This window comes from Amblyraja radiata, chromosome 28, assembly GCF_010909765.2.
Source record: "Amblyraja radiata isolate CabotCenter1 chromosome 28, sAmbRad1.1.pri, whole genome shotgun sequence".
Classification (NCBI taxonomy): domain Eukaryota; kingdom Metazoa; phylum Chordata; class Chondrichthyes; order Rajiformes; family Rajidae; genus Amblyraja; species Amblyraja radiata.
Window position 1 is genome coordinate 19,981,713 of NC_045983.1, and position 13,770 is coordinate 19,995,482.

General features: G+C 39.7%; 1 protein-coding gene across 2 annotated transcripts in view; it reads left to right on the forward strand.

Moving 5' to 3' along the window:
- The window catches only part of dtx2 (deltex E3 ubiquitin ligase 2), a 43,492-nt gene extending 31,066 nt beyond the window's left edge, over positions 1 to 12,426 (forward strand). For both annotated transcript variants that reach the window (XM_033046002.1, XM_033046001.1), the window contains 5 exons: positions 6,552 to 6,619; positions 7,539 to 7,697; positions 8,302 to 8,463; positions 9,818 to 9,907; positions 10,756 to 12,426. In XM_033046002.1, the coding sequence (XP_032901893.1) occupies positions 6,552 to 6,619; positions 7,539 to 7,697; positions 8,302 to 8,463; positions 9,818 to 9,907; positions 10,756 to 10,980 (704 nt within the window). In that variant the 3' untranslated portion in view covers positions 10,981 to 12,426. The remainder of the gene's footprint in view (positions 1 to 6,551; positions 6,620 to 7,538; positions 7,698 to 8,301; positions 8,464 to 9,817; positions 9,908 to 10,755) is intronic.
- Positions 12,427 to 13,770: the final 1,344 nt, after the last annotated feature.

Consider the following 13,770-nt stretch of genomic DNA (forward strand, 5'->3'; position numbering starts at 1 on the left):
CCCAGAAAAATACTGCGGGATATAATGGGCCCAAATTGAGCTACTCGCAATATTAAACTTTGTATAAAGGGATCTTTAGAAGCCCTTTTTAATGTAAAAATATACAGCATACCTTCAGTTGACTGCTTTATGAGACCCTGCGGTTGCTGGTGTTCGCGGGTTTAGAGATTGATTTTTAAACTACTATAACTATTTTACGAGGCCTTTAAAACTAATAATAGCTTTTGCGACGGGGTCTTTCAGCGATTTTTCGTTAATAATTAACTAGGCTGAACATCCTCGATTTGAACAGCCTAGAGAAAATCGCGTTTTAAACCCGCCCCCTCTAAACGGCGCCAAAATAGCGCACACGCACTGGGGCAGATTCTCAGCGACGTTTCAGGTAGGCTTTGCAACATACCTACAGTTAACAGTACAGAATAACTTGTGTTCCATCAGAACGTCTGAAATGGGGATGTTTGCCAAAGTGTTCCTTTCTACTTGTATGTCCCAAATGAAGTGGTCTGCATCTGCATAGAGCAAAATCCATACTGCATTTTGGGGGGTGGGGGTAACTAATGCTTGTGCCACCCATCTCTAACATGGCAGAATCTATCCACATTATTGTCATTGTAATTACCATCTCCTCTCACATGAAATGTGCTTGATCTAGCCATGCTTGACCAGATAATATGCTGGCCATTGCCATAATTGAATCATTGCAACTAAAAATCACTAACTCTCAAACATTGGTGCCTTTGTTTATTCACATAGTCGTTACTATTCAGATCCTTACCAAGTACCAAGAATCTAATGACCTAATGTACATAGCAAATTCATTCTCTAAATGAAGTTCCTATTAAATTGAAATCACACACTAGTACTCGGGTGCAGAAATCCCAGAACCCCCCAAAAAAATGCTGATTACTTCTCATAAACACTGGTGTCATCTGTCTTACTTCAAAAGGAAGGGAATTGTTGCTGCTGCTTTTATATTTGCTTGAAATGATTTTAATTGTTTACTGTTGTCTGGACTCGTTATTTGGTTTTAAAATATTTGCTGCTTTACAAGTTAAATGTTAATTTAGTAAAACACTTGTCAATTTGTATTCTTTGTATTAAACAAAGCATTCTGAACATAATGCTACCATAAATACTGCCAGCCGTTCTGTCTGGGCCCACATCATCATTTGAAGACTTTGCCAAGATCTCCTTGTCACATGCTGTGATTTCAGCTCCACACATGGGTCCAGTGACCCTGAAATGTCACAATATGAACAATGTAAAGCTTGCACTTGGCAGCTGAGCAACTTCCTTGTGGTGTACACTAAGTTGGTCACTGGCGGCTGTTTAGCAAATGAGTTTTGATATGAAACTCAAACATGAGCACGCCTTGTCAGCTTTAGAGAGGCATGCTAGATGTGCAGTAGAACAGCCTGTTTGGGAGTCAGCTTGCAGCCGGAGAGAGACTCGGCAGTGTGACAGAAAATCCAATAGCATGGGACCTAGGTTTGTCAGAATTGGAGATGAGCCAACACCTCGCTCTCCATGGAACAAAAATACATGCTGCTCGTACAGGAGAAATGTGTGTCAAATTCTGCATGGCAAGTTCTAATGATGATCGCAAAGAAGCTTTCAATGAACCAAATAATGTGTATCATTTTGCAATATAAAACATTGCTTGTGTTACAAACTTCCATCAGTTTGGATAAGCGTAAAACAGAAAGCCAATTATTGATGCTGTAATAAACTGCACCTCTGGTGTTTTAAGAGTAGGAAATGGTCTTGGGGTTCTGGAAAGTGTTCCAACTGTGGTAAATAGTACGAACTCTTGTTCAGTGAATCAAGAGTGTTCTATTGTCATATGTACAGAAATAGAACAATGGAATTCTTGCAGCAGCACAACAAATTTTGTGAACGCATTACTCAATAGATTATATAATAAAGAAACATTTAAAAATTCAATGAATAAAAGCCCAATATAGTGCAAAAAGCCAGTCCCAAAGACCCTAATGCAACAAAGCAGTTCATAGTTTGGAGTTTAGTTGGCATTAGTAATATTCAATAGCTTTGGTGGTCATTGAGGAGAAACTGTTCCTGGATGTCACAATTTTCAGATTGCTATACCTTCTTCCCCATGACAGGAGTGAATTGAGAGAGTGACCAGGGTGGTGTGGGTCTTTGATGATGCTGGCTGCCTTTTTGAGACGGCGCCTGCTATAGATCCCTTTGATGGTGGGAAGGTCAAATTAAACCCGTGATGGACCGGGTTTAATTTGCTTTGTACATTCAGTTGTTGTGGCAGATGTACATGCAGGTGTATGCATTTGTGCGATGTCCTGATCGTATCCATGTGAAACGGCAATTGCTTTGTTGAATGTTTGGATTTGGAGGCTTTGACCGAAACAGCAAATATTAGTTTCTGCTGGGTTTTAGAGTTGCAGGGATTGCCTTCGGGAGTGCTTTGTCTAGTGATGTTAAGGTGGACAATGCGCATAAATACTACCAGGGGTATCACGTGACATTCTTATGTGACTTGGGCAATGGTCCAGGGTAGGATTCAGTTACTTTGCAAATAAGTTGAGGCATTGTTAATTTGAGGCTTATCATTTTGGTTTTCTCCTCTCCTGAAGTACCAGCTCTCCGTGATAGGTTGGCATTCATGTTTGCTTAAGTGTTCACATTTCTTTTTGTATTTTAATTCCTTTCTGAATAATGTTTTGTGGCCCATTGCGTGAAAATATAAGTGGATTATTTACTGCAGAAGAAAAGACTTGTTTTGTATTGATTTGGGTGTTGTCAAAACTGGTATTTATTGGCCAACTGTAGCTGCTCTGGGAAAATAGGGATTGACTGGCACCTCGTAAGACTGACTTGACTACTTAAGGCAGTTTCATTGTTTTGGCCACGTTGGGTAAAGGCCTTGAGTCTTTCCTAGCATTTGAATATTGTAGGCACCTAGAAATATTCAAAATTCTTGACAGGTTTGATAGCTGGAAAACGCTGAGCATTTTCTCATCTGGTTGTAAAAAAAAAGTGGTTTATTCATTGTGATGTTCTATGCAGCAGTTGACATACACTCTGTAAGGTTCTAACACCACAGAATCTTTCCATTTTGGTTCAGTTAGCTTTAGCAAAGAAATAAGCCTGTACTTCGATCATTGAGTGCAAGCATGTCACTGTGAGTAGCACAGTGAGGGGAAGAGGGTGGAGCGGCTGGCAACTATGTTCACTGAAGAAAGAAGGCATCAACATCACTTAGAATGGAAGGCCACATCATGGGTGCAGATGAGGCAGAAACAGATACATTAAGTCCTCTCAAGTGGTAGGTAGGGAGGGAGCTGTGATCAATGTGTTGTTTTACAAAGTTTGATCTGTCCTGTAGAGAAATTACAACATGACCAAAGGTTTGGAAAAAGAGTTGTCTTGAACCGTGAGGGGGCGAAAGCGTAGTTTGTAGAGGGAATTTCAGCACTTGGCATTTAAGAAACTAAATATACAGCAGAGATTTACTCAGCTTGCTATTTCAATGGCGAGGAATGTGAGGAAAAATGAAGTGTAATATTACAATAAGTAAAAGATTTTAAGCCTGTAGGCAATGAGAGAATAGACTGCCAGAGACTCGCATTAATAAGCTGATGGAAAGCAGCATCAATAGTTTTAGGAAATCTGATCATAACTCCCCATTACGTCTAATTGTAACTGATGAATCCAGCACACAATTTTAATTTTAATTAACAGACAATTCAGTTAAATAACTTGAGCTATAAAGCAGAGGTTGTACAGTCCCCTCAATAATGTTTGGGACAAAAAGTACTAAAAAGAGCAACCACAGAAAAAATGTCTTGTGTACAAATGAAAGAAAGATTAACTTGTATCAGAGTGATGGCAAGAGCAAAGTATGAAGGGGAGAAGGAACAGCCCAAGATCCAAAGCATACCACCTCATCTGTGAAACATGGTGGTGGGGGTGATATGGCCTGGGCATGTATGGCTGCTGAAGGTACTGGCTCACTTATCTTCATTGATGATAGAACTGCTGATGGTAGTAGCATAATAAATTCTGAAGTGTATAGATACATCCTATCTGCTCAAGTTCAAACAAATGCCGCAAAACTCATTGGCCAGCGGTTCATTCTACAGCATGACAATGATCCCAAACATACTGCTAAAGCAACAAAGGAGTTTGTCAAAGCTAGAAAATGGTCAATTCTTCAGTGACCAAGTCAATCACCCGACCTGAACCCAATTGAGCATGCCTTTTATATGCTGAAGAAAAACACTGAAGGGAAATAGCCCCCAAGACAAGCATAAGCTAAAGATGGTTGCAATACAGGCCTGGCAGAGCATCACCAGAGAAGACATCCAGCAACTGGTGATGTCCATGAATCACAGACTTCAAGCAGTCATTGCATGCAAAGGATATGCAACAAAATACTAAACATGACTACTTTCATTTACATGACATTGCTGTGTCCCAAACATTATGGTGCCCTGAAATGGGGGGACTATGTATAAACACTGCTGTAATTTCTACATGGTGACACCAAAATGTATAAAAATGGCCTTTATTAAAATCTGACAATGTGCACTTTAACCACATGTGATTATTTTTATTACAAATCTCAAATTGTGCAGTACAGAGGCAAATAAATATATGATGAGTCTTTATCCCAGACATTATGCATGGCACTGTATGTGTAACTCGGCAATATAATGTACTCTGGGAAGGAATAACTCTGTCACAACCAAAACTGCACTGGGGTCTGATAGACAGCAGGTTACTGCCCCATACGTTCCAGACTACTCCATCCCATCAACAGAAGCTGTGCTTGGAGTTTTTAATTAAAAGGAATCCAGGGCAGCGAGTTGGAGTGGGTCCATATGGAAACGAAGTGTATCCCACACTGATTGCTGTGCTCTAATCCAGTTAAACTATGTGCACACAACAATGAGAAGCTTTGTTCCCAGAAATCCTTGTTGCTGGGGACAAAAGGCTGATTTAATGAGGATTACAATTTCAAAATTAACAACCATATCAGCGTTTGAGTGCATCAGTGAATGGAAAGCTGTTTAGGATTGGGCTCTGCAAGATATATTTTCAAAAATGAACTTAAATGTATGAGCCACAATTAAGAAGTTTGTGAATACCAAAATGTATTGGCAATATCCATGGTTTATTGTGAGGAGGAAAAATTCAAGCTACAAAAAGATATCAATAGCTGTGAGCAAAAACGTGGCGAATTGAATCAAATCTGGAGATGTGCAAGGTATTTTTTATGGGTGGGTTGAATGTGCACTGAAGTGGATAAGATGGATGTTGACATGCATCTTCACAAGTAAATCTGTCATGAAATCTGTAAAATACTGGTAGACCCGTTGCTAAAGGACAATTTTGTTTAGGAGGAGAAGGATTTTAGCTAAAGCTTAGTTGAATTTTTGTTTGGGGGGGGGGGGGGAAGATTGTACCTATTTACTTTAGAATAAAGCATGAAAGAAGATGTAAGTTGTGTAAAATCAACAAAATAGCCAGACTCGACAGGGAAAATTGATAGTGTTTACGTCACTTTTAATATTCCTCAACAGGGTTCAATAACTTTGGCTTCGGCTTAAAGGAAATTGGTGGATAAATGACACAACACGAGTGGAAGGGCTTCTTGCCCTTCTCGTCAATATGATCATGGGTGATGTATCACAGGTCTCTATTCGCCTATGTGGCAGTTCCCCAGAGCTCTTTAGTTTAGATACAGCGGGGAAACGGACTCATCGGCCCAGCGATCCCCGCACATTAACTATCCTACACACACTAGGGACAATTTTACATTTATAAAATTATACCAAGCCAATTAACCTACATGTCTTTGGAGTATGGGAGGAAACCGAAAATCTTAGAGAAAACCCACGGGGAGAACGTACAAACTCCGTACAGACAAGCACCTGTAGTCAGGATTGAATCGCGCGCTCGCTGTGTCGCCTGGTGTAGAATGCGGGCAACGATCCCGCTACCTATCGCAAACCCTTGATGCCTTGTTCTTTAATGGAAGGGAATAAAGGCAAACCATTCATATCCAAGGGTGGTGCAGATGGCAAAAATCACAGAGATTCATGGTGGCATTTCGTACATCATAGCCTAGCATGGTTCAAGAAAAGTGGGAGCGGTAATTCTAAATAACCGTGGGCTGATTGACTCCATCTGTCACCCAAAACGTCACCTATCCATTTTCTCCCGAGATGCTGCCTGACCTGTTGAATTACTCCACCATTTTGTGTCTGTCTTGAACAAAACCACAATGTTGTTCATTCTATTATAAGAGAAATGTGGTGATGGTGAAGCGTCATCTATGTTCATTTATTCTGAAATCATTCCCATCAGTTATCATGTTTCAAAGTTGTTTTTTTGTCGTCTTACTGCCTATCTTAGTGCTTGTAAAAGCTTTGCTGGCTATTCTGTTTCAATTTTACCCGGTGGTCTCCTACAATCGGGGTAGTTTGGAGTGATCATTAGATACAAGCGCGGTTTTGTTCAGATTTATGTGTAGTTGTATCATCTGTACATTTCTACTTCCGTTACAGAGGTCGTAAGAGATCCGGAAGATGTAGTAAAGAATTACATGACAAGAATAGAAGAGCATCTGGATGAGGTGAAATTAAAGTATTGGAGTAGCTATAACTTTTTGTGCAAAAAAAAAAGTGTATTTAAGCAGGAAGTCTTAATTTCCTTTTTCAGTATCAGTTTGGCCTATTCCCCCTTGCACAGCACAAATATGTAAAAATAATATTGTCGTACTTTTAACATTTTCTGTTTCTCTCTTTCATTGCCTGTCAATATCTTGAGTGCCTTTTTATGAAAACCTTATTTTTGTTCTTTTATTTTTCTAAAACCTCACGTGTTCTATTATTCACCAGTTTTAATGCTGCCAGGAATTTATTGTGGGGATTTGCTGAAATGAGGTGGTGTCTTTTCTCTCAAACAATACTGAATATTTGGAATTCTCTAACCTTGAATGCCATGAAGGTGAATCTTTTGAGTGTTTTCAAGGTAGAGATCAATAAATTTCTGGACATTGAGGAAGTAAATGTATAAGTGGAGAGGGTGTAGAAAAGTGGGACCAAGGTAGAAATTCAGTTCTGATCTTGATGAGAAGGTTTAAAAGACAAATGAATGGGTCCTGCTCTTAACCATTGTTCCTGTTAGTGATTGGAGACTATTAGTTAAAGGAAATGGTTTGAGGTCTCTGGTGCTATGAGCCAGCAGCTCTACCAGCTTGTACCACTGTGTCGCCTGATGTGTCCTAATCTGAATAAAGAGATTACAGGCTGATTGCTTCATTTAATTTGCTGGCCTTAATTACTGGTACCGAGGAATCTATTGTTGGTGTTTAATTGCAGAAACTGCTATTTCTGAGCACTAATGTGCAAAAAAAGTGTTTCAAGATAATGGTGCAGTGCTGCTCATTTCCCAATGCATCCGAACACACAGATTCTAAACTGCAAATCAGCACAAGACATTCTGCTCAGCATTGCTAAAGCTAAATATTGCTCTTCTTTTATGTGTTTAAGGACTGTATAATTTGCATGGAGAAGTTGAGTACCTTGTCTGGATACGATGGAATGTCCAGGACAAGAACCATTCAGTCGAATGCAGTTGGAAAGCTCTCAAGGTGTGGCCATGTCTTCCACTTGTTGTGTATGATGGCCATGTATGAAAATGGGAACAAGGTACCGAGAACTGACCCACTTTATAATCTAATGTTATTTAGTTGCCAGTCTGAAGAAGGGTCCCGTCCTGAAATGTCACTTGTCGATGTTCTCCAGAGATGCTGTCTAACCCTCTTGAGTTGCTCCAGCACTTTGTGTCCTTTTGTGTCTACAAGCATTTGCAGTTCCTCGATCCTATAATCTAGTGGTCTTTTTTAAAGTGATTTTGCAGCCTTCCCCATAAGGGAGAGTTTTTTTCAATAAGGGGCTTTGCGAATGATAAACATTTGCCCTCGATCAGTGTAACTAGACTTTTTGTTTAGACTGCTTCCCTAAATGTTCTTCATATATCCTAAATGCCACATTCACTGATTTTACTGACGAGAAATTAGTAGGAATTCCAAGGACAATCACAAGACAAAAGTAGTTCTTTCAGCACTGACACAGCTAAAAGTTGCCAGGTCAGCACAGGCAAAAAAACATTGTTTGTCTTGCTTAGTTGAGAGTACCATATGGAGATTGGCTGGCTGGTAACATAGGGGAAATTGTGTTGTCCCACAAATAGTAATCATTTCCAAATTACTGAAGTTTACTAGGCAACTGAATTCTTTTTTTTTTTTTCCAGGATGGCAGTTTACAATGTCCTTCGTGTAAGATGATCTATGGTGAAAAAACTGGAACACAACCTAAAGGAAGGATGGATATTTATTTATTACCACAGTCATTGCCGGGATATCCAGACACTGGATCGATACAAATTGTGTATAACATCCCTCACGGTATTCAGGTAACCATCTGTTAGACATTCCTAGAATCATACAGCACAGACATAGGCCTTTTGGCCCACCATACATGCGATGAAGATTCCCTGTCTAAGCTAATTCCAATTACCTAGATCCCAATTACCTATATTCCTCTCAACCTCTCCTATGCGTGTACCTGTCCAAATGTTCCTTAAATGTTCTCATTATTCCTGCCTCGACCACTTCATCAATTTACACTGAAATTGTACAGCTATAAGAAGATTTTGTTTGTGGTAAACGATTAATTATTTATAGGAAAAAAAATGTGTTCCACATGCTGTGTATATAGCTGGTTTTGGTTGTATAATTTTCACACTGTAGGAAGATGTGGTTGATTTATTAAATTAATTTGACCAGCATCACTCCATTATTTTGGTCCATTTGTCACTCTTTAGCAGATTCCATAACCTGCAAACCTTTGCCGTCTCCTTTTATCAGCTCCCAACCTTTGTTGCCATCTCCACACCTCTTCTCTCCTGAACTCACTTGTTCCTGCCTCGTCTCTCTTCCTCACCTCTTTATACAGAATTAACATTACTTGTCCATCAATACATGGATTGTTCTAATTAGTTATCTATATTGATCAGAGTAATCTCTTGGAAGTATAGGTTATGTGACGGATGTTCAAGCTCATTTTGAGTTCACCGCAGTTAGTGAATTCACTGGGTTCATTAATCACCAGAAAATAATTGAAGTCAAATTTCAAACACCATGTTTGAAATAATAGGCTGATTTTTAATTTAAGTGTTCATGCTGTTACATACATATTCCAGTGAAAACATATTTGCGTGTTCTGTTGCCTCTGCTACCACACACACGCGTGTTGTCAATGGATGGAATGGAGACACCGATACCATTTGCTTAAAAATTGCACCATTTCCAACTTCAGGATCGAGGTAGAGCTTTGACATTGTTGTTTTTCATAATCGGGACCAGGGCAAGATATGAGGTTAAAAGCTGCTGAGACTTTTGAACTTCATTGGGAGAAGTTCTAATGCTATTAAGCAAGGTTACATTGAAGAGACATGCGTTTGAGTTGTAGTCGTGCAGTAATGAAGCAACTCTTCAGTCCACTGAGTCTGCACTAACAATGAAGTCATGTCACAATTTAAAAAAATTTACCCGACATTCCCATTAATTCCTCTGACATTCTTCCCGCCTCCCCAAATTCTGCCCCACACCTGACTTTAAGTGACTTTAAGCTGATCAGCACTTAAGGCAATCCACTGAAGGTGAACTGTCATTTAGAAACCAGTGTGACAAGCTCTGGAATACCCTAGAAAAGAACGGCAGCTGGAATATTCTGTTTATTCATGTGATGCCTCTGATTTTTCACAGGGCCCTGAGCACCCAAATCCAGGTAAACCGTACACTGCCCGTGGCTTCCCCCGGCATTGCTACCTGCCTTATAACGATAAGGGTAGACAGGTAATATAACTGTAATATCAATATGTTTTAACAATTAAAGAACGAGTTATCTGCTAGTTGGCCATTATTAAATATTGCCCATTGTTGTTCGAATTGCAATTCTCTGGAGGAATGGAACTGTAGGATGCATTGGTTTTATTTAAATGTTATTGCTTGTTTACCTCCTGAAAGATGAGTTTTTCTAGTATCAGGTGCAGAAGTCTAGTGTCCGTGTTGAGATGTGTGCAAAGTAAGCCATTGCACATTCATAAGTTATAGGGGCAGAATTAGGCCATTCAGCCCATCAAGTCTACTCTGCCATTCAATCATGACTGATCTATCTTTCCGTCTCAACCCCATTCTCCTGCCTTCTCCCCATAACCCTGATATGTGATCTTTTATTTAACAATTTACCTTTCCTTTTTTCCCAATTTACCTTTCTAATTCCCAATGGTGTGAATTATTTTGTGTATTGGGTGGTTGTTGTCACTCTCAAGTAAGACAATGACATCTGGTCATTAATGTTCTACAGAATAGGGTACTCTCTTTAGCGTCTCATCGGTGAGTATATTAGTGGGCTATTTCACCATTGATCAGGGGTGGGGAGTAAGCCGGAAAGCAATGCAGACCAGTAAGATATTCACATGACCTTCAGAAATGGGGATTCTGGTGAAACTCCTAGAATATCAGGCCTAATTTGAAGTCAAATCAGAATGTTCTTAATTTGCTGTTGTGGAAGCCAGTTGAGATAAACTAATAACATCAATCAGTTCCAAGCCTTCCATTTGTTGTATTCTCCAGTGGTGGCCGTGCATGCATGCATAGCCATCAAAGAATGAATGTAAATTAATCTGAATCATTTACTTTAGGTTCTGGAGCTTCTGAAAGTAGCATGGAACAGAAGGCTGATTTTTACTGTGGGAACGTCAAGCACAACCGGAGAAATTGATACAGTAGTTTGGAATGAAATTCATCATAAAACGGAGAAGGGATCCAATGTCTCTGGCCACGGATTCCCAGATCCCAACTACCTGAACAATGTCCTTGGAGAGCTTGCTGCACAGGGTGTGACAGAGGACTGTCTTGGGCAATAACTGAATGTAATTTGGAATGAACTTTTGATTCAGTGCTGCTTTTAGAGATGCTTCCATCTTTTGCACTCTTTTAGAGTACGAGCTGTGCTTTATTTTTCTTAATCCTTTGTACTGCATTATCAGCCGCCGCAGCTCGAAGTGAGGCGAGGGTGCACAGGCTGCATCTTCTCAAGTCTTAATGTCTGTCATTTCAACACTGGTAGCAGGAGGTGATGTTCTGATCAAAGCCAGATCGAGCCGAGCTGGACTCGCATGTTTTCACCCCTGCCCTCTTCCTGGCACTTAGGAACACCTCCAGTACAATGTTTACGTAAGCAAAATAATAACCAGCAAGGTGTTCGGCTAATCTTGTTTGGTTTCATAGTTTTTTGGGCATTGTTGCATTATATTTCACAGCGACAGCAATGTTAAGAACTATGGAACTGGGAATTCTCGTGTACAACATTCTCCTTTCAACCATAGGCATTAAAAATAATAGACTGCCGTTCACATGGAGACAACAACAGAACCTTGTAGCCAATGCAGTGCCATGTGATCAAAGCAGGGTTGGATAGTGAAGAATTATAATATACATTATTATTTTCACCCTGGAGGGGAATAAGACAATGGACCTTCACAGCATGTGCACTGGTTTTGGAACCTGGTAGGTTGAAAGAGTGGAATTTTAAACATGCACTGTTAATCTAATCTTAGTTATGTGCGGCTGAGGAGTCTAGTGTGCATAAATTGTTTAGTTCTGTGCCCATTTCTGTAGCCTATTTCATACCTGTGACAAGGTACTATGAATTTTAATAAAAAATTATCACTTTTCTATTGTGCTCAGGGAGGCCTAATAATTAACAATGACTTCCATGTAATAAAATCTTTTTTTTAAACTACAAAATAATTAGCATCAATTGTATTCTGTTAACCGATTTTAGTTCCACCTCCCCATGTTTTGCTCACATCTTAAGCAAGCCCAAAGATGATAGTTTCTTTGTGTAATGATGGTAAATTGCTTCTGATCCTGGTACCTTGTGCATCCCTAGTGAATTTGGATAAACTAAATTGTTTATGCATTTTTTGAGAAAGCACATTATATTCAAATATTCCATATTTTTGATATTTAAACGAGTCGGTCGTGATACGTCTGGTATCCTCAATCCCCAAGTTAGCCACAGTGCCTAGTCTCCCGACAGTCACTTAGATACAATAGCCGATGTCTCCTGCTGCGCATTAACTAATTACCCCAATTTCACAGCGTAAAGGAGATCTTCAGAAAATAGAAAGATTAAAGACAGGAAAAGTTATATTTCTATAGTTTTTACAGTAGATCTCTTGAATAAAATTTGAAATATCTTCCATCTGCTGCAGCTTATGATCTTGCTGACGGCCCATTAAATTGAATCATGGTTGTAATACCAAACATATGGTGTTCCTTGGAATTTAATAAAGATAATCGCACTACTGGGTCTACAGGTTGATCTGTCCCACTGTTAATAAAAAGAATGCAAGGACTGTATAGACTCTTCAAAGAAATTTGAAGGGGAATTATATATATATAAAGTACATTACTGACAGAAATGTCATCTCATTTACCAACATTGAATTGGGTCTTGATCTTCTAATTATTTTTACTTGACAATGACCTTTTTAAACAGTTGGTGAGTTTGAATTTTCCTTAGAATAGAAAAATGTACATTTCCACAGTGGCTCACTGTCTGTTTCAATACATACTCAAGTGTATTTCAACTGATGAAGTAGTATGGTGAAGTGCACTCACCGATATAAAGCCAACCTGTACTGCATAGCAACATGATAGCAATCGGGTAATCATCAACAATATGTTGAACCAAGGAACTGCAGATGCCGGTTTAAAAAAGAAGACACAGTACTGGAGTAACTCAGTGGATCAGGCAACGTCTCGGGAGAACATGAATAGGTGATGTTTTGGGTCAGGGCTTTTCTTCAGATTGATACACCAGCAGCATTTCTGTCAGGGAGAGCAGACCAAGCCTTGTTTGATGTCTTGTTCAAAGGATGGCACCTCAGAAGTCTGGTACTGCAATCGATTGTCAGCCGAGATTTATTTCAAAATTATATTGTTTAGGTGTCAATGCGTTAGGCAAATTGTAGTAACAGCTGAATGCCAGCGATCTTAACATACTAAAATTTTGTTTTGTGTGAAACCAAAGGGCTTGGAGGCATTGTCTGTACACATCCTTATGTTCATAGATCCTCAATGAAAAGCTGCTACGGTCCAGAAATAGCCAGAGTGAATGTGCCTTGATAGAGGTCTGCATCTTTATGAAAATCCTTTAAGGCTCTCAGTCCTTTTTCCCAAGGTGGGTCAATGTGGCGTAGATGAGTAAATGTGTTCTCAACCTTTCACAGCAATGCCAAACTGAGCCAGCAGCAGAAAAGGTAGACTTCCAAATGAAAAACTAAAATCTGTCTTTCTAAGTCATTTTGTAGCTGTATGAACAGCAGTGTGCTGTTAAAATGTTAAATAGCGTGACAATGTGTTTGATGCATCTAATTGGCAAGGTCCAGTCTCTCCTTATAACTGAAATGTTCCAATCCAGGTAATATCCTGGCAAATATCCTCTGCATCATCTCCTGTTCAATCACATCATAGAATGTGGAAAATTGGCCCAACTTGCCCACAACATGTCCCAGCTACACTAGTCCCACCTGCCACATTTGGCCCATATCCCACCAAACCTGTCCTATCCATGTCAAAAGGGAACTGCAGATGCTGGAATATCGAAGGTACACAAAATTGCTGGAGGAACTCAGCGGGTGCAGCAG